The sequence below is a fragment of the Phyllobates terribilis genome, unplaced genomic scaffold (assembly GCF_046119375.1).
Source record: "Phyllobates terribilis strain yellow unplaced genomic scaffold, ASM4611937v1 Scaffold_11__3_contigs__length_659146591, whole genome shotgun sequence".
Taxonomy (NCBI): domain Eukaryota; kingdom Metazoa; phylum Chordata; class Amphibia; order Anura; family Dendrobatidae; genus Phyllobates; species Phyllobates terribilis.
In genome coordinates this window covers 479,894,313-479,915,912 of record NW_027362771.1, presented here as the reverse complement: position 1 = coordinate 479,915,912, position 21,600 = coordinate 479,894,313, and the positions used below count along the sequence as shown (strand labels likewise).

The 21,600-nt window shown below is 47.1% G+C and overlaps 1 protein-coding gene across 6 annotated transcripts in view; it reads left to right on the top strand.

Moving 5' to 3' along the window:
* The window catches only part of MEGF11 (multiple EGF like domains 11), a 752,211-nt gene that overhangs the window by 468,774 nt on the left and 261,837 nt on the right, over nt 1-21,600 (top strand). For 5 of the 6 annotated variants that reach the window (XM_073653441.1, XM_073653443.1, XM_073653439.1 and 2 more), the window contains exon 6: nt 21,290-21,560. In XM_073653441.1, the coding sequence (XP_073509542.1) occupies nt 21,290-21,560 (271 nt within the window). The remainder of the gene's footprint in view (nt 1-21,289; nt 21,561-21,600) is intronic. The other variant, XM_073653440.1, reaches the window with a different exon arrangement.

Here is a 21,600-nt window from a genome sequence, read left to right as displayed (position 1 = left end):
CTGATGCGCAGGCTTTGGACAATGACCCGGCTCCAGACCTACACCATCAGGTCCAAGAGCTAGCTAAGAGCGTTGCTGCGCTAACCCGAACTGTGCAGTCTTTACAGGCTTCCACCCCAGGGAAGATCCAGCTGGCATCCGGACCGGAGGACATCCCGTGGCGTCGACCAAGGAGGACCCCACCGGCCAGAGGAAGACCCAGTGACCGATACAGCGAGGACGGACGACCCATCTGCCGCCGCTGCAATCAACCTGGACATATGGCAAGGTACTGTTCTTTAAACGGGCACAACCTGGGGTAGAGGGCCAACCCCCAGGAAAAAGATCACCAGGCCCATCGAACTGGCGCGACAGATATGTGGGAGGACGTCCAGTCTTGCCTGTGGTACTGGATGGCATTCCCATGAGTGCCCTACTGGACACCTGGTCACAGGTCACCACCATCCCGTACGTGCTCTTTAAGCAGTACTGGAATGACTCGGATATTACCCGCTACCCTGACGACGACTTGAGTATCATCGCCAGCAATGGCCAGCCCGTGCCACAGATTGGATTTAAAGAGGTGACCATCAAAATCGGTAGAGTCGAACTGGCAGCACAGGGACTGATCATTGTAGATATTGACAAACATGAGAGTCACCCAAAAATAACTCTAGGAACTAATGTAATTGAAAATTGTCTTGCAGAGGTGATTTTCCTTTTACAGCAGGTTGCCAAGAACGCCAGCTCCGGCGAGCAGCGGGTGCTCCAGAAAGAGATCCGGGCACTGATGCGACGGCAACAGGTGGAACTCTCCGGCGGTGAGATTGGTAGCGTAAGAATGTGTGACCCTTTTCCTATTGCCATGCCCCCAAAAAGTGAAATGATGATTTGGTGCCGGGCAGCTATTGGTCTGAGAGGTAGAGATTACCAGGCAATGGTAGAACCAGTTTACTCAGACAGTAGGCCCACCATTTTGACAGCACGGGGGGTGGTCAATGTACGCCATGGGAGGGTGCCCGTTCGCATAATCAATATCGGGGAGAGGGAAGTGTACCTGCCCCGGTATGCCACGCTAGCCAAATTATATACCATTAACCAAAATGCTATACAATCTGTGGAACCCTTGCCTCCATCTCACCCGGAGGAAGGTAACGGCTCTAAGAAAACAAAGGAGGACTGGTGTCAGCAACTACATTTGGGTACTGACTCCACTCCCTCACATCAGAAACAGGGAGTCTATCGGGTGGTTCAAGAGTACGAGAGAGTGTTTAGTAAACACCCGTTAGACTTCGGGCGAGTCAAGGGGGTAGAACACCACATCCCCACGGGAGACCATCCTCCCATAAAAGAGAGGTATCGACCCGTACCCCCTGCACACTACCAACACGCCAAGGGGATGCTTAGAGACATGAAGGAGGCTGGGGTGATCAGGGATAGCTGTAGCCCCTGGGCAGCTCCACTAGTCTTAGTCCGAAAGAAAGACAACACCATGAGGATGTGTGTAGATTACCGGAAAATCAACCGTATCACACACAAGGATGCGTACCCCTTACCAAGGATAGAGGAGTCATTGGCTGCTTTAAGATCTGCTAACTTCTTCTCTACCTTGGATCTCACTAGCGGGTACTGGCAGGTTCCTGTAGCAAAGGCGGACCGGGAGAAGACCGCATTCACCACCCCGATGGGACTTAGCGAGTTCACCTGCATGCCGTTCGGACTCTGCAACGCACCAGGAACCTTCCAACGACTAATGGAGTGTTGTCTGGGCCACAGAAACTTCGAGACGGTCCTGTTGTACCTGGACGATGTCATCGTATATTCCAAGACGTATGAGGACCACCTGAAACACCTGGCGGAAGTGTTCGAAGCTCTGGCGAGTTACGGCCTAAAGGTGAAACCCTCCAAGTGTCACCTCCTGAAACCAAAGGTGCAGTACCTGGGACACGTGGTGAGCGCTGACGGAGTGGCTCCCGACCCTGATAAGATCACCGCAATTAAGGAATGGCCAAGCCCCTCCAGCGTAAAAGAAGTGCGGCAGTTCCTCGGGTTGGTAGGCTACTACCGAAGGTTTATTCCCGGTTTCACCAAGAAGGCAGCACCTATGCAGGACCTCCTGATAGGCCAGTCCCGGAAGGCCAAGAACCAGAAGCCGCCCTTCAAATGGGAGGAGCTGGAAGAAGAGTCCTTCCGCCAGCTGAAGATGGCCCTCACGGGGGACGAAATCCTGGCGTACCCGGATTATAGCCAGCCCTTTATCCTCTACACCGACGCCAGTAACATCGGGCTAGGAGCCATACTGTCCCAGATCCAGCAGGGGAAGGAACGAGTAATCGCCTACGCCAGCCAAAAACTGCGACCCACCGAAAGGAACCCCGAGAATTACAGCTCATTTAAGCTGGAGTTCCTGGCCGTAGTATGGGCAGTCACCGAGCGCTTTAAGCATTACCTCGCTTCTTCCCGGTTCACCGTGTACACGGATAACAACCCGTTGACACACCTGGACACGGCAAGACTCGGTGCCCTGGAGCAGAGGTGGATGACCCGTCTGTCCAACTACGAGTTCACAATCAAATACCGGGCAGGACGCTCCAATACCAACGCGGACGCCCTGTCCAGGATGCCCAACCTGCCGGACGGAGGAGAAGATCCGGAGGGACTGGAAGAAGTTGAACTCCCTGCGTTCCACCGTCATGGGACTATTCAGTATTCCCACCAGGTAAGGAGTAAGCAGACTGCTACGTTGAACCCCTTACCCCACTACAACTGGGCGGAAACGCAAGACAGCGACCCTGCCATCCGACTGGTGAAGGAGATGCTGACTCGGCCGGAGGCTCGCCTTGAACCAGACGCTCCGGAGGAAGCCAAACAACTATGGGCAGAGAAGAGTCGACTGTTCCTTTACAAAGGGAAGTTGTGCCGCAGAATGGTTAACTCCCGGACGCATGAATTACTCTGGCAAGTAGTGGTGCCACGAAGGGACGCAGCCATGGTGATGGAGGCATACCACGACGGAGCTGGGCACTTCGGGTGGAAGAAGCTGGAGTTCCTGCTGCGCGAGCGGTTCCACTGGGTAGGCATGAGGGGAACCATTGAGAAGTGGTGCAGAGACTGTGGCCCGTGCAACCTGAGAAGGAAGGACCGTGCCAGCCAGAAGACTCCCCTGCAGTCCATCGTCACCCGGCAACCGTTGGAACTGGTAGCCTTGGATCATGTAAAACTGACCCCAAGCAGAAGTGGCTACGTCTACGCGTTAACCATCGTGGATCATTACTCCCGGTTTCTGGTTGTCGTCCCCGTCAAGGACTTAACGGCTCAAACAGCAGCTAGAGCCTTCCAGCAGCACTTTTGCCGTCCACACGGGTACCCGGACCAAGTGCTGACGGACCAGGGACCTGCCTTTGAAGCGGAGGTCTTCCAGGAATTCTGCAATCTGTATGGCTGCCGGAAGATAAGGACGACACCCTACCATCCGCAAACTAATGGACTTTGTGAGAAAATGAACCAGGTGGTAATGGATCTTCTAAAAACGTTGCCCCTGGAAGAACGCAGTCTGTGGCCTGAGAAGTTGCCCGATCTGGTGGACCTATACAACCACATCCCGGTAGGTTCCACCAACTGTACCCCGGCTTACCTAATGAGGGCAAGACCTGGTAAGTTACCTGTTGACCTGGAAATGGGAGTCCTGACACCCGAGGACACTTCACCAGAAACAGACTGGGACACAGAGAGGCAGCAGCAGTACCGGAGAGTACAGGAGAGCGTGGAGCGAAGTCTCTGTCAGGCTAGGGAAAGACAAGAGAAAACTTACAACCAGTACGCTCCCGCTGTTCCCCTGGTACCCGGAGAGCAGGTCTTGAAGAGGAAGAGACGGCTCCACAAGTTGGATGACCAGTGGGAGAAGGACCCGTACACCGTACTGCCCTCAAGCCACGAGAACCCGAAGGTTTGTACCATCAGTAAAGACGGAGGGGAAACCACCGCCATTGTATCCCGGGACCACCTGAAGAAGTGTCCCGAACAACTGAGGAACCCTGAAGAGGAACAAGAAGACCATCGACCCGTAGAGGAAAGGGAAGATATGGTTAGTACTGTGCTCGGGGACTTCCCTCGGTCTTGGACTCAAGTCAATGGTGCAGTTGTGGTACCCGTACTCACCTTCCTCCAACCAGCATCCCAAGCACCTACGGAGCAACAGGTAGAGCTGGAAGAACAGCCGGTCCAGGAGGCAGAAGACTCCACACAAGCAGAACAGGAGGATCAACCCTCTGCTTATAGTGAGCCTGCCGTACCCCTAGTGAGACAAAGAGCCGGTAGACAGCTGCCCAGTTTACCCTTGACAGCTCCTACACCCTGTAGTTCAGGGCCAGACAGTCAGCTCCGTAGGTCCACTAGGGCCACTAGAGGCCAGTTACCCGCACGTTGGAGGATTTGAAGTGTATAAATTGTTTTATTTATGTTTATCTGTGTATTGTTGCTTGTGTATAATTTTGTGTTTCCAGTTATTTTTAGGAATCCTTGGTGGATTTACCGGGAATCCTTGTACATAGTTGGAGCGTAACCCAGGATGGACTAGAGACTGTTAAGGACTCGGGGTAGGACAGACCCCTACCTGGTTACGTCTCCCTGTTTTGGTGAAATGGACACCTTGCTTTCTTCAAAGACTGCACCCGGTTACGGACATGCTGTGACCACCTTTATGTGTTTCTTATTGTATTGTTATTGTTATATCTTGTTATGTTTTTCTAAAATATGTTTAGTCCCGGAGTACTAAATTTCACTAGGGGGGAATGTGACACCCCAGGGGTCTGGTTGCCACAGTGATAGAGATATTATGTCTGAGAGCAGGTGGGAGGTCCTTTGGTCAGGGATCCTGTGCATGCCACACCTCCTGCCCAGTCTTGGGAGGGGAAGAACTTCCCCTATATAAACCCGGGGCTGAAGCAGGGTTAGTAGTCAAGGAGAGTAGAGACAAGATACAGTCACAGGAAGAAACAGCAGAAGCTCAGTGGGAGCAATACTACTACAAGTCAGGGGCTGGCAGCTGCAGAGCTCGCCCTGACTGAGAAGCTTTCTTACCGGACCCGGCGTCCGAGGCTGTGGGGACTAACTCTTACCCAGCAGCAGAAGCCGACCGGCAGGGGATTTCAGGTCCTCAGGCCCAGAAACCCGAAGGCACGGTCACACGCGTGGGACCAGCACCGCCATCGTGGAGCGGAAGCCATTAGAAGGCCCCGAGTCACCAGCCATACGGGTGAGCACCACACGGTACACTCAGGGACGTGGGCTACTTATATCCGCTTCTAGCAAGGTAGCCAGAAGAGTATCGTTAGTTTTGGGAGGCCTACAACTCCGCCTGGCCAGGGGAGATCCCATCTGCTCAAGGACTGACCAGGCCCCAATCGCTAGCCAGTACTCCGGGAGGGTCTATCGTTGTCACCAGTAAAGACCCTGAACTACACCGTACCGTCTCTGAGTGGTTCCTGCTACCCCCATCATCCACGTCGGCTGCCCTGAGGCCATACCCCTCCCGTTGGGGGTTATACTATCACGCTGCACAATCCTACCACCGGCCTCAGCGGTCTGCCCTGCAGCAGCAGCTCCTTAGCTGTACTCAACGGGTGGCGTAGTCGTCTAACATCTACCGCTAATACAGCGCCACTTAGTCTGACTCCCTGGGCACGGACCGGATCACCGCCACGAGACTACAACCCTCAAGAGATCCGGCTCCGGGTAAGCTCCCGCATGCGCAACGCAGCGCGACACAGGCCCAGGGGCGCGTCATATACGTAAACCTTCTATGTCACTTCGTAAGGCCATGTCACTATTGGGAACATTCACCTCCACTTTTCCTGCGGTTCGTTGGTCACAATTGCATTCAAGAGCCTTTCAGTGGGATGTGTTGTACAATAACGCAGCTTTAGAGGGGCATCTAGACCGTAAGTTTACGCTAGGTCCTCGTGCCATATGGTCCCTTCGTTGGTGGTTACGACAAGACAATCTTGCTAAAGGGGTTCCCTGGGAATGTAGTCCAACTGCAGTCTTGTCCACTGATGCAAGTGCTACAGGTTGGGGAGCTCACTTTGAAGGGAAATTAGTGCAGGGAACCTGGTCAAGCAGTGAGCGACAGCTGTCATCAAATGTTAAGGAGCTTCTGGCAGTGCAGCATGCGTTCAACAAGTTCCTTATATATTTACAGGGCCAGCATGTCCGTGTACTCTCGGACAATCAAGTCACGGTAGCTTACATAAACCACCAAGGGGGAACCCGCTCAAGAAACTTGATGAGGGTAGCGAACGCACTTCTGCTGAAAGCCGTCACTGTCTCTCTCTTTCGGCTACTCATCTAAAAGGGAAGGAAAACATCACAGCGGATTTCCTCAGCCGTACTTCTGTAAAAGAGGGAGAGTGGTCCCTAAATACACAAATATTCTCCAGAATCGTAGAAATGTGGGGTCTTCCGACTGTGGACTTATTCGCAACAAGAGCCAATCGGAAAGTGGGAAATTTTTGTTCCTTAAACCCCAGAGAAGGACCCCTGGCAGTGGACGCCTTCATGGTTCCCTGGAGATTTCCTCTGGCATATGCCTTCCCTCCCATGATCCTGCTCCCAGCGGTGATAAGAAAGATCAGGGCAGACAAGGCCAGAGTGATACTCATATGCCCCTTTTGGCCCAAAAGACCGTGGTTCCCTTGTCTCCAGAAGATGTCCATATCAGATCCCTGGGTTCTTCCGGAGATTACGGACCTCCTCACTCAAGGGCCACTTTCCCATCCTCCATCCCCGAGTCTACATTTGACGGCGTGGAATTTGAGAGGGTGTTATTGACCAACAAAGGATTCCCCGCAAATGTAGTGAATACTCTCCTGGCTAGCAGAAAACCTGTTACCACCCGTATTTATGCCAGGACCTGGAGAAAGTTTCTGTCTTTTGCAGAAGTTAACGTGGAGGAGGGGCCCCCTATTGGGAAAATTCTGGAATTTCTGCAGCGGGGCTTAGAATTGGGTCTCACTACCAGTACCTTGAAAGTACAGGTGTCGGCATTGGGAGCTTTATTTTCTTCCAATATTGCAGATAACTATTGGATAGCCCGTTTTATAAAAGCTTCCTTTAGGTGTAGACCCATTACCAAAGTAAAGATGTCTCCCTGGGATTTGAATTTTGTCTTAGATGCCTTGACCAGTCCTCCTTTTGAGCCACTAGATTTAGTCTCCCCCAAAATTATTTTCCTAAAGACGGTCCTGTTAGTAGCCTTAACTTCAGCCAGGAGAGTTAGTGACCTACTGGCCCTTTCAATATGCCCTCCTTTTTACGCAAATTCTGGACGATAGAATTATATTAAAACCTGATCCAGCCTTTCTTCCTAAAGTGGCCACTCGATTCCATAGAACCCAGGAAATAGTTCTCCCGACTTTTTGCTTCCCGCCCAAAAATCAAAAGGAGGAGAGACTTCACACTTTAGACGTTAGGAGGTGCGTACTAAAGTACTTAGAAGTATCACGTGGCTTTAGAAAAGATAAGTCCCTATTTATATGCTATCGGGGCTAGAAAGGGTTGTAAGGCCTCAAAGGCTACAATTGCTAGATGGATCAAGGAGGCCATTTCCCTCGCATACTCCTCAGGGGATAAAGAGATACCGGAGGGATTGAGGACGCATTCTACCAGAGAGGTATCAACCTCCTGGGCGGAGAAGACAGGGCTTTCCATTGAGGAAATTTGTAAGGCTGCCACTTGGTCTTCTCCCTCTACTTTCTATAGGCACTATAGATTGGATCTGGGTGGCTCTGCAGATCTCACTTTTGGGAGAAGGGTGCTTCAAGCTGTGGTCCCTCCCTAATTTCCTTCGTCTCTGTAATTCTCTCACGTGGTGCTGTCATGGGCGACCGAATAAAGCCTTAGTTACTTACCAGTAACGGGATTTTTCGGAGCCCATGACAGCACCTTTATATTCCCTCCCTTCACTGGTGTTGTGCACTCCCGTAGATTTGATTTCTTTTTGTGCACCCTTGCGGGAAATTGATGAAAAGTAATGTATTTAATGTGATTATGTTTTGTCATAACTAACCTTGGCGGTACTCTCATGCTCTGTTAACTAAACTGAGGCGGGAGGAGAGGGCCGCCCTTTTTAACCTGTAAGTTTCCTGTCCTTGATGGGCGGATCCTCTCTCTCACGTGGTGCTGTCATGGGCTCTGAAAAATCCCGTTACCGGTAAGTAACTAAGGCTTTCTCCCCCGCTCTATAAATCTACCGTATATGACACTGTTTTTAGGGTCTTCTGGTGGTTCTATACTGCATTACCACTTTTTTTCTCTTAGAAATTAAGCTTTAATGAATGGAACCTTTAAACTTATATCTTTCGTATGTTAAGAAAACATATAAGGAATTCAGTGTTTGTTATTTCTATCCAATATCTACAACCTCTTTTTGATAAAAAAGGTCTCCCAATATGCTGCAGGTTACCTGGTGGTCCATGTTCCTGGGCTCCCTCATGATAAGCTGTAGTCTCTCCCCATGTGTTAAAAGAGGCCAAATCCTTCAGAGTAAATGCTATACTTTTCTTTTTTGGTTTGGAAGAGGAGATGGGGACATAGATTAGAAAAAAGTTTATAAACTGACTCATTAGAACATAAATAGGTGTGTAGCACCCCGAGGGCTCGGCTGCTACAGGGGTATTGCACCTCAAACCAGAGGTGTGATAGTCCACTCCCGGGTAAGGATGGAGTGTGGACCAGGACTCGTTAGGCTGCATGCACCACACACACCCCATTTCCGAGGGACAGCTCAACGGTGCTCCCACAGAAGTGCAGGCACAACAGCTTCTGTCCCTGGCTGGAGTGGGGAGGGGGGAGGAAAACCCAGTGGTGTAGGAGCAGGTAGGGGTGGGTCTCTGGGCATAGGCAGGAGCCCATTGGTTGCTAGTCACCTGGGCTCGGGTGCTAGAGGGAGGTATATAAGGTGGGCACCATCTTAGAACAGTGTTCAGTCCAGTGAGTGAGTTCAGAGAGGAGTGCAGTCTGAGGAGGAGTGACAAGGAGCAGAGCTGCTGCATGGGCTCTGCTCCCCAGGCAGGCCTTGTCAGGAGGCCGGGGCCTGAGAGAGAGAGGAGAAGGAACAGCAAGGGAAGTGAGAAAGGAAACAAGGAACTGGAACACAGAGAAAGGCCCAGAGACACGAAGGCAGAAGGAACCCCAAAGGCCCAGGAGATTGCGCGTGAAGGGTTGGCAGAGCAGGGTACCGGGACCCAAATTGGTGGAGGCAACAGATTCCTCAGCCAAAGACCGGAGGTTGTGACCACATCTTGGTGCGACCGCTCACTACATCCACCAGGAAAGCATACCACATAGGGTCAGGGAAACTGGAGATAGGTTTCGCCAATAGAAGGCCCGAGGAAGCTGGACAAAGGTGGGTCACTGGTGAGGACAGCCAGAGAAGGGAAGAGAAGGGAGCCCTGTGCCACGCTCTGGAATTGCCTGGGAGTTGGTCGAGTCCCCTGCCTGGTGGACGCAGCACGGCTTGGGCAGTCATCGCCTGCAGGATTGACACGAATAACAACTGTGAGTAAAGCATTGGAAACTGCAACCCCACGTCTCTGTGTTTCATCGCCGCACCAGCACCATCAGTACTGGGACGCTCACACCATCACTCCCATCATCCATACTAGCTGCCATGAGGCTATACTCCTCCCGTGGGGAGTTATCCCATACTTGGCTGGGCTTACAACATCAGCCTCAGCGGCCTGCAGCGCAGCGGCGGTCCCCACTGACCGTAATCCACGGGTGGCGTAGTCGGACATTTGTTACAAAATTAAGACTGCCACTGGTTTTACCTCCCTGAGCCACGGACCGGGTCGCCGCCACACTGAGACTACCACCCCCAGCATCCCACCAGAGGCCTGGTTCCGGGTTCCCCACGCTGCCCAGGGGGCGCGTCAGGTGCACTCTATGAAAGTAATAGAGCATTTTAGTATGACCCATTCTACTGCCTTAGAGATGGCATGGATGTAGCCGGCATGGACAATGGCAGGTTGAGGTTGTGCCCCAGTCACTCTGCAGTTTATTATGTTGGAAATGAGCACAAGGTTTCGTATAAATCATATTGGAACTACTTTTTCATAAATTAGTTTCTTGAAACCACTATTGTGCATAAATAAGTAAAATATTGTTAAAAATACAATGAATAATAAATGGACAGTACAAAATAAAGAGTAACATGATTAATTATTAGTCTCTGGGCCGTATCTTGCTATTCACAGAATGTACCATAATCCTCCCACTCCACATTAAAGACAGTGAAAGAGCAGAGCGAGAATTGCATAAGTGGCCTCTATAAGTTATGTTTCAAATAAAGAAATATTGAGGTCATTAGATATATGTTACACATCTACATTATATCCTTATACTAAGCTCTTAATGATTTAATCACTTATTCATGTAATGGCTCAGATCCTCGTTAGCAATTCTCATGTTTTATGAAAGATAATATACTCTCTGTCAATTGCGGATTTGAAGTCACCTTGGAGTCAGAATCTGAACAGTGGTTTGTAGCTTGTGACTCCATATATCAAAGCTTATAAACTAATGCTAATCAGGCAATCAGACTATCGCAGCCTCACGTGTGGCCCTTAGCTTGTTGAGAAGAGGCTCTGCATTCAGATCACATGGGAAAAGATCAAAGGGTTCAGCACTGAAATGAGTAACAAGGGATAAAGGGAGTACACAATAACACTTGCTTGATCCATTCACATACTCTTCCCATTTAGTGCTTTTCAATGGGATGGCTCAGTGATTAGCACTGTTGCTTTGCAGCACTGGAGTTCTGGGTTCTAATTCAACCAAGTACAACATCTGCATTCGTTTTGTATGTTTTCCCTGTTTTTTCTTCATGTACTTAACTGCTATACCAATGCCTCTACCCTGTGCCAGTAGTTGAACTGGTTGCCCATCCACTACATATATATAATATAAACGTATTTCTCTCACCCACAAAGCTCTACACAGTTCAGCGCCACGCTACATCTTCTCCCTCGTCTCAGTCTACCACCCTACATCCTCGGTAATCCGAACCTCCCACTCCCGCCTCCAAGACTTCTCGTGTGCTGCGCCAATTCTCTGGACTGCACTACCCCAGGACAGTTCAATTAATTCCCAATATCTACAGTCTTAAGCGTGGCCTAAAAACATATTTCTTTAGACTAGCCTCACCTCACTTATCTAACTATATATATATACAAAATGTTCTTCAAAATCAGGACCCTCGTAGCATCTGTTCACACACCCTCCTTGCACTTAATAGCCCTCCGGGTCTTTACTTGTACACATGAAGGCTGGTGACCGGTTCATGCAGCATCATGTGACTATCCTATTTATGTTATTGACGGCTGGACCATACACATTTTTTTTTTATCCATTTACCTTTCGTGTCCTCTATTTCCACATAGATTGTATCTTGCAAGCAGGGACCTCACTCCTTTTGGTATTTGTATTATGTGTTATTCTGTAATTTCTTTATTGTCTGTACAATTCCCCTCTTATTTGTAAAGTACTTTGGAATATGTTGGCGCTATAGATCTAAAATTATTATTATGTTTTCTGGTTTCCTCCAACACTCCAAAAAATACTGATAAGTTATTGGTTTCCTATAAAATAGAATATTACAGGGCTTGGCTGCATCTTGCGAAGATGGAAAAATACATTTGTTATTAGTTGATATTTTGGCCAAAATATTCAAGCTCGCAACCCGCGTGAAAAGAACTTTTCATCTTTGAAGGATACAGCCAAGCCCTATAGTGTTGGTGGAGGGAAAGAGCGTGTTTGTCCTTGTGGTTCTACATAGTGCCGGACAGGCCATCTGATTTAGTAGTATGGGCATCACTAATAGGCTATAAGCCGTCATAGTGCATTAGATGTGTTTGTGTGACTGGCACCTTATACAAGTCTTATCCGTGTCTGTGCATCTATAATACCAAGCAGCCACCCCCTCATGGATGATAGGTGATCAGTATTAGCCACCTGTGGCCTGTTTTCATCCTGTAGTATATTGGTATTGTAACTGGGTATTGGGAAATATGACCTCTTTTTCTCTGTGTTATCCAGAACTAATATAATGATGAACTAACAACAAGTCATTAATGCTTTGAAGAGGATGTCCTATTTAAAAAAATATTCATGTGCTTAAAATATCAATCTATACAACGTTCCAATATACTTTAATTATAGAAGGTTCCCCGATGTGCAGTTGTATAACTTGATGCTTGTGGGACCCAAAGCAAAATCTATAACAGGGCCCCCAACTGTCACAGGTCATTAATAGAATTAGTTTTCTCAAATGGACCAAGGGGACCTTTTGAGCCCCTCCTAATCTCCAGGCTGGATGCAACTGCAACTCCTGCATTCACTATACTTACTCTCTTGCCAATGTGTAATATCTGCTCTAGTCCCAGGTTCCTGTCAGCCCACTTTTGTTTTGTGCTCAACACAGGAAAAGCTTTTCCTATATCAGTACAGGATCAGTGCTTTACATGTGAAGGGGGCTGGGTAAGTGGTTCAGTTCAACAGGTAAACCAGCCCCATTTACTTGTGTCATGCCAGGGATGTCAAACTGAAACACAAAGAGGGCCAAAATGAAAAACTTGGACAAAGTCGTGGGCCAACCAGTGTACAGTATAATGGGCCACACAAAGTCCTCCATACAGAATAATGGGCTCCACATAGTCCTCCATACAGAATAATGGGCCCCACATAGTCCTCCATACAGAATAATGGGCCCCACATATTCCTCCATACAGAATAATGAGCCCCACAAAGTCCTCCATACAGAATAATGGCCCCCACATAGTGCTCCATACAGTATAATGGGCCCCACATAGTCCTCCATACAGAATAATGGGCCCCACATAGTCCTCCATACAGAATAATGGGCCCCACTTAGTGCTCCATACAGAATAATGGGCCCCACATAGTCCTCCATACAGAATAATGGGCCCCACATAGTCCTCCATACAGAATAATGGGCCCCACATAGTCCACCATACAGAATAATGGGCCTCACATAGTCCTCCATACAGAATAATGGGCCCCACATAGTCCTCCATACAGAATAATGGGCCCCACATAGTCCACCATACAGAATAATGGGCCTCACATAGTCCTCCATACAGAATAATGGGCCCCACATAGTCCTCCATACAGAATAATGGGCCCCACATAGTCCACCATACAGAATAATGGGCCCCACATAGTCCTCCATACAAAATAATGGGCCCCACATAGTCCTCCATACAAAATAATGGGCCCCACATAGTCCTCCATACAAAATAATGGGCCCCACATAGTCCTCCATACAAAATAATGGGCCCCACATAGTCCTCCATACAAAATAATGGGCCCCACATAGTCCTCCATACAAAATAATGGGCCCCACATAGTCCTCCATACAGAATAATGGGCCCCACATAGTCCTCCATTCAGAATAATGGGCCCCACATAGTGCTCCATACAGAATAATGGGCCCCACATAGTCCTCCATACAGAATAATGGGCCCCACATAGTCCTCCATACAGAATAATGGGCCTCACATAGTCCTCCATACAGACTAATGGGCCCCACATAGTCCTCCATACAGAATAATGGGCCCCACATAGTCCTCCATACAGAATAATGGGCCCCACATAGCCTTTCATACAGAATAATGGGCCCCACATAGTCCTTCATACAGAATAATGGGCCCCACATAGTCCTCCATACAGAATAATGTCCCCACATAGTCCTCCATACAGAATAATGTCCCCACATACGGGTGGTGGTTCTGGTGTCAAGGGCCAAATAAAACCACCCTGCAGGTCAGATTTGGCCCACGGGCCGGAGTTTGACATGTGTGTGTCATGCCAACACAGGAAACACTGCCCTTTGTCGAGCACAAGCCAGAAGTGGAGCATGTTGGAACCTGTGACATCATCTTTGCTAAATGAATAATTGATGAATATTTTCTGGCCAACCCTTTTGAAATAACTCTTGATTTGGGATTTGAATGTTGGGAGTTGAGCTGGTGTTTTTGCAGTATTTTTTATGCAAATAAGCTGCGTTTTACAGTCCCAGTAAAAGCTATAAGATTTCAGAAATCTCATTCGCACTCTTGTTTTTTTTCTTTTCCTGGCTGAATTTGAGAACTTCAGTGTTCTTTAAATCTGCAGCATGTCACTTCTTTCAGCATTTTTGCAGCATTTCTCACCCATAGAAAGCAACAAGAAAAAGTGCAAAGGCGGTACAAAAACTGCAGCAAACAGGTTTTGCTGCGTTTTTGCAGCCTTTATTGCTGCATTTTTGGTGAATAAAACTAATTTTATTAAGCATGTACTGTGGACAAATCACACATGTAATCCGCACCCAAAAAAATAGCAAAAACACAGCAAATTCTGCAGTTTGAATGCGGTATTTTTACTGCCAAGAGAGCAGATTTTGGCTGCAGAAAAAAAAAACACTACAAAAATGCTGCAGTATGAAAACTACATAAATCACATGATTTTTGCATATATGATTTCCTGCAACTCTTCCTGAAAAATGCAAGGATTCTGTTTATTGTCCCTGTATTCACCATTTATTCCATAAAAACACAATAGCCAGATGGCACCAACAGGTCAGGGGCAATAATATGCTGGGATGCATGTGCAAAAAGTCCTAGTCTACAAAGCCAGGAGATCAAACAGTAAAAAAAAAAAATAGCTCGCCAGCAATCATACAAAAACAGGAGAGTCTTTTATTTGGGCTGGATGACGGAAAATTCACCACTTATCAGTATGCACTTCAGAACGGCCCCTGTGCAGGCCGAAAGGTGGAGTATTATTCTCAGTCATTGAGCCAAAAGAAATAATTCTCTTGGTTTTGCATAAATGCTGACAAATATTTTTGTTAACCTTCTATAACATATACATTATATGCTTATATAGAGAGGTTGATATATTCTGTTAAAGGGAATCTGTCAGGGGGATCATTGCTCCTAAACCGTCTATATGGGCATGTAGGTCATAGAAAGCTGAATAAAATGACGCCTTGATATCTGTGATCTGACATCTTATTCCAGAGAAATCCACATTTTTCAAAATATGTAAATGAGTTGTTAAGATCTATGTGCCAGACAGATCTCCTTAATCTCCAGAGATTATTCTAAATAAAAGGTTGCGTTACCATTGTGATGTGTAATGGTTACCAGTGTGATGTGTAATGGTTACCAGTGTGAAGTGTGAAGTGTGATGGCCGCTCTCTGCTCTCCTGACCTCACTGCAGAGCTGTGTGGATGTTATGTTCTGCTACCAAAGCTAAGGAAAGAGAGGAGATCTGTCCCTACTATAGGACTCAGCTGAATCCCTACGATGTAACAGGGAACCTGATCCTGTGATCAGACCTGCTAAAGTCCTAATCTAGTCTGTACGGAGACCTATAGATGTGGGGAGGGAATCCCTACAAGTACTAAGGACTGGGAGGAATATGGGACACCTCCTAACAGAAATAGTAGCAGACAGACGAACAAACAAAATAGATAGAACATAGAGGTCCGTAGACCAAGCAAACTAACAGAGTTAGATACAGAGCACAGGCTAGCTAGAAAGTAGATATACAATGAAGTCCAGCAAAGCCAGAAGGGCGGAGCAGGATTAAATAGGCCAACAAGGTCATGTGACCAGCAAAGGAAAAAAACCTAACAGCAAGGTTCTAACAGTACCCCCCCTTCTAAGAGGATCCTCCGGATCCCCTAGGACCAGGCTTACCAGGAAATCTCCTGTGAAACGCTCTGATAAGTCTGGACGCGGAAACATCATCTGACCTCACCCAAGAGTTATCCTCGGGTCCGAAACCTTTCCAGGCCACAAGATACTGCAAACTACCTCTATACCGTCTAGAGTCAAGGATGCGAGAAATTTCATATTCCCCGTCCTCCACCACCGGAGGAACAGAGGCAGAGGCGTCACCATCCGACACAACAGCTTTTTTTAACAGAGAGACATGAAAGACCGGATTAATTCTCCAGGAGGTAGGAACCTCCAACCTAACAGCAGATTGGTTGACAACCTGAAGCACCTTAAAGGGCCCTACAAACTTGGGACCCAATTTCTTAGAAGGAATCCTCAACCGCAGATTCCTAGAGGACAACCAAACCATGTCACCAACAGCGAACAAAACCTCCTGTCGTTTCCTATCAAAGTAGTCTTTAGATTTTCTGTTGGCCTCCTGAAGATTACCACGCACATCCGTCCAAACTCTTTCCAAATCACCGGAAAAATTCTCCTCCTCAGGCACGGCAGATCCCAACTTGGAGAACGACCCAAACGACGGATGTCTCCCAGAACAACAAAAAAAAGGCGAACAACCAGCAGAAGAAGATGTATGATTGTTCAGAGCAAATTCGGCAAGTGGCAGAAACTCAGACCACCCCTCTTGATTGTCTGCCACAAAACAACGCAAGAACTGCTCAACATCCTGGTTTTTCCTTTCTGTCTGGCCATTAGATTCAGGATGATATCCGGACGAAAACGACAAATGAATTCCCAACCTGTCACAAAAGGCACGCCAAAAACGAGCCACGAACTGAGGACCCCTATCAGAAACAATGTCAGTAGGAACGCCATGAAGTCTGACAATTTCTTTGACAAAGGCCTTAGCGAGAGTTTTAGCGCAGGGCAGTTTGACGAAGGGAACCAAGTGACACATCTTGCTAAAACGGTCCACGACCACCCAGATGACAGTAAAACCCTCAGAGGGGGGAAGGTCAGTTATAAAGTCCATAGCCAAATGTGTCCAAGGAGCACTGGGGACCTCCAAAGGACAAAGCAACCCCGCAGCAGGAGTATGTGAGGACTTAGATCTAGCACATATAGTACATTGGCGCACCCACTTAATGACTTCCTTCTGCCATCCAGGCCACCAAAAACTGCGACCCACCAGTCTCTTGGTCTCAGAGATTCCGGGATGACCTGCCAACCGAGATTCGTGACACTCAACAAACAAATCTCTCCTAAAGGTCCCAGGCACAAACAACCTCCCATGAGGAGTGTTAGATGGGGCATTCTCCTGAGCTTTAAGAATCTCATCTTCCAAAACGGAGTCTAAAGCAGCTATCACAGCACCTTCTTGTAAAATGTTTTCCTCTTTCTCAGCACCGACTATGGGAGAAAAACTGCGAGACAAGGCATCCGCCTTAACATTCTTAGTACCAGGGATGTAACGGAGAAATTAAACCGCGAGAAAAACAGTGCCCACCTAGCCTGACGGGCATTCAGGCGCTTGGCAGCATCAAGATATATCAGATTTTTATGATCCGTAAGAACCTGAACGGGAAATTCCGCACCTTCCAAGAAGTGGCGCCAGTGTTCAAATGCGAGTTTAATAGCCAATAATTCCCGATTACCAATATCGTAATTCAATTCAGTCTCCGAAAATTTTTTTGAAAAAAAGGCACAGGGATGTAATCCATCCCCGTTATCCTGAGACAATACTGCGCCAACCCCCACAGAGGAAGCATCAACCTCAACCAAAACGGCCTAGTAACATCAGGCTGCATAAGGATGGGAGCAGAGGTGAACCTCTCTTTGAGATACACAAAAGCTTCAATGGCCTCAGAAGACCACTGAACCGCATCAGCACCTTTCCTGGTGAGATCAGTCAGAGGTTTGACAATACTAGAAAAAATTTTTATGAATTTTCTATAGTAATTGGCGAAACCCAAAAACCTCTGTATCGATTTCAAACCAATAGGCCTAGGCCATTCCTGCACAGCCTGAACCTTAACCGGATCCATCTCAAAACCTTTGCTGGAGATAATGTAGCCCAAAAAACTAATTCTCTGTACAGCGAACTCACATTTCTCCAGCTTAGCAAAAAGCGAATTGTCCATTAATAACTGTAATACCTCACGCACGCTCCGCCAATGAGACTCCAGATCTGGCGAATAAATCAAAATGTCATCCAAATACACAACCACATTTTTACCGATCAAAGGTCTAAGGATGTCATTAATCAGATTCTGAAAAAATGCAGGAGCATTAGTAAGACCAAAAGGCATAACCAGATTCTCAAAATGACCCACAGGAGTGTTAAAAGCAGTCTTCCATTCATCACCCTCCTTCATGCGCAACAGATTGTATGCCCCCTTAAGGTCAATTTTAGAGAACCACTTGGCCCCCAATAACTGGTTAAACAGATCAGGAATCAATGGCAGTGGGTAAGGATTGCGTACCGTAATTTTGTTAATCTCACGAAAATCCAGACAAGGACGTAAACCGCCGTCCTTTTTTTGTACAAAAAAAAATCCAACCGCCACAGGAGACTTAGAGGGCCTAATGTGACCGGCGGCCAAGCTTGTCTGTATGTATTCCTCCAAAGCCTTCCTCTCAGGAATAGTAAGGTTAAATAAACGACTCTTAGGAAGAGTCGCTCCAGGGACAAATTCAATAGAACAATCATAGTCTCTATGGGGAGGCAAAACCTGCGATTCTTTCTCAGAAAAAACTCTCCAAAAATCCTGAATAGGAACAGGCAATTCTCCCCTATCCAAAGCTGCAATACGCCCGTTACAACACTTGTCATAACATTTATGGCTCCAGGATTTAATTTCACTGGTAGACCAATCCAGTACAGGATTGTGAAATTTTAACCAGGGCAAACCCAATATTACTGGAGAAGGCAAGTTATTCAACACTACCAAATCCAATTTCTCATGGTGAACACCATTAATAGTGAGAGGAAATTCACTGACCTTGAGAGTAATATTCTTCAAAGGGGAACCATCCACAGAAACCACAGCAATGGGGGATGATAAAGGTTCAGGTTTTAAATTGAGTTTTTCCACGAATCCCCCATCAATTACATTCAGTGTATACCCGCAATCAACAAACACCCGAAATTCCATTAATTTTTCCTGAGCAATCGTGGAAGCAGCTAAAAATATACCCTTGGAATTTAAACAGGCAATACGGGCATGACTGACCATTTTTTTTTCTTTCTTCATACGAAGCTCACAACCTTTAATCAAATGACCAGATTTTCCGCAATAGAAACACAAGCCTTCCGAAAAACGACGGTCTTTTTCTTGAGAGCGAGGTGCCACCGATCCAATCTCCATCGGTTCACCACTGTTAGTACACACATTATCATAACCAGAAACTGACATAGCAGAGGATTTGCTCTCATTAACCCCAGCACACAGTCTTCTATCCACCCCTATAGCTAATTGCATAGCCTGTTGCAAATCCTCAGGTGTAGGATAAGCAATTAGCAGGTCTTTAACCCTTTCACTGAGCCCAGCAAGAAATAGACTTTTCAGAGCAGAATCGTTCCACCCTGTTTGAGTGGACCAACGACGAAAATGTGTACAATATTTTTCCATATTACCTGATCCTTGTTTTAAACGTCTCAACTCAGTCTCAGCTGATGCGACACGGTCAGGATCATCATATAATAGTCCCAAAGCAGAAAAAAAACTATCCACTGATCTGAAGCATGAATCACTAGGTTGCAAAGAAAAGGCCCACTCCTGAGGCTCTTTGCGCAAAAGTGACATTATGAACCCTACGCGCTGGGATTCATCCCCAGAGGACTTAGGTCTCAAACGAAAATACAATAAGCAAGCATTTTTAAATGAAAAAAATTCTCGGTGTTCACCAAAAAATAAATCCGGCAAACATACCTTAGGCTCCAAGAAATGTGCTCCAGTACAGTTACTCACGTGCTGACGGAGCTCGGCCACCTCCAGAGAGAGTCCCTGCAGGCGATGAGCCAAATCCTGAACCGACACCATGATGGAACAGAAAAATCTTTCCTTAGAGAATTTGCTGGCTGGACTTACTGTTATGTTCTGCTACCAAAGCTAAGGAAAGAGAGGAGATCTGTCCCTACTATAGGACTCAGCTGAATCCCTACGATGTAACAGGGAACCTGATCCTGCGATCAGACCTGCTAAAGTCCTAATCTAGTCTGTACGGAGACCTATAGATGTGGGGAGGGAATCCCTACAAGTACTAAGGACTGGGAGGAATATGGGACACCTCCTAACAGAAATAGTAGCAGACAGACGAACAAACAAAATAGATAGAACATAGAGGTCCGTAGACCAAGCAAACTAACAGAGTTAGATACAGAGCACAGGCTAGCTAGAGAGTAGATATACAATGAAGTCCAGCAAAGCCAGAAGGGCGGAGCAGGATTAAATAGGCCAACAAGGTCATGTGACCAGCAAAGGAAAAAAACCTAACAGCAAGGTTCTAACAGTGGAATTATACCAAGGAGAAACGTTACCCCTTGGATACCGGTCAGTCGCCTCTCACCCAGCCAAACCATATCTCACACTTTGCACTGACAAAGGGCAGTACCCCGAAACACAGTGTCTGAAAATTGAGACTTTGGTTTTGGCTATTATCCTAAGTCATGTGACAAGGCTCGTTAAAGGGTCGATATTGACTTTTAGGATTGCTACTTCGTATATGTGGCACTAGAGTTCTAATTCTCTTGATCTCCGAAGAGACAATTTGCATATTTCCCAGAGGAGCATTGCGGCTTAAAAGTCTCCTCACCTTGACATGCTTAACATGTCACTGTCCGCAAGGAGAAAAGTTACCCCATGGATATCGTTTAGACGCCTCTCACCCAGCCAAACCAGAACTCACACTTGCACTGATGAGAGGCAATACCCCAAAACACAGTGTCTGCAAATTGAGATTTTGGTTTTGGCTATTATCCGAAGTCATGTGACAAGGCTCGTTAAAGGGTCGATATTGACTTTTAGGATTGCTACTTCCTATAGGTGACACTAGAGTTCTAGTTCTCTTACTCTCTGAAGAGACAATTTGCAATTTGATTATACCTGACACATCTGCAGGTTCCTCTCAGCTTCAGCTTCCATCTCACCGGCAGGCAGGGCTGCAATACAGCAGAGCTGTGACAGCTGCAGCAAATGTGTTTGTAAGAAGACAAAGTTCAGTTCTCCTGTAGTGTTAGTTACATGTCTCACATTGGTAATGTCTCCATTTATTAAAAATAATCTCTGGAGGCAGATTCTCATGCAGATTAGTGTCTAGCCCATAGAACTTAACAGCTCATTTACGGTACATATAAGAAAAATATGGGTTTCTCTGGAATAAGATATCGGATTGCAGATATCAAGATATAATTTTATTCAGCTTCCTATGACTTTCATGCTCATATAGATGGCTTAGGAGGGTTGATCTACTGACAGATTACCTTTAAGTTTCTGGTCTATGATGTTTTTGCATTCTTAATGATTATGTGACTCTTAATCACTTCACTGGTGTTAATCCATTATAGTTTTGCTATATTCTTCACCCGTAGGTTGTGACAGTGAACATTGGGGGCCACACTGCAGTAACCGCTGCCAGTGTCAGAACGAGGCGTTGTGTAATCCTATAACTGGAGCCTGCGTGTGCTCTGAAGGGTATAGAGGATGGCGCTGTGAAGACTGGTGCGATCCAGGGTCCTACGGCAAGGCCTGCCAGCTGAGGTGTCAGTGCCAAAATGGAGCGACATGTGACCATAGAACTGGCGAATGCCACTGTGCTCCTGGATACACTGGAGCTTTGTGAGTATATGTACCACCTGCCTGGCAGTTCCATTTAAGA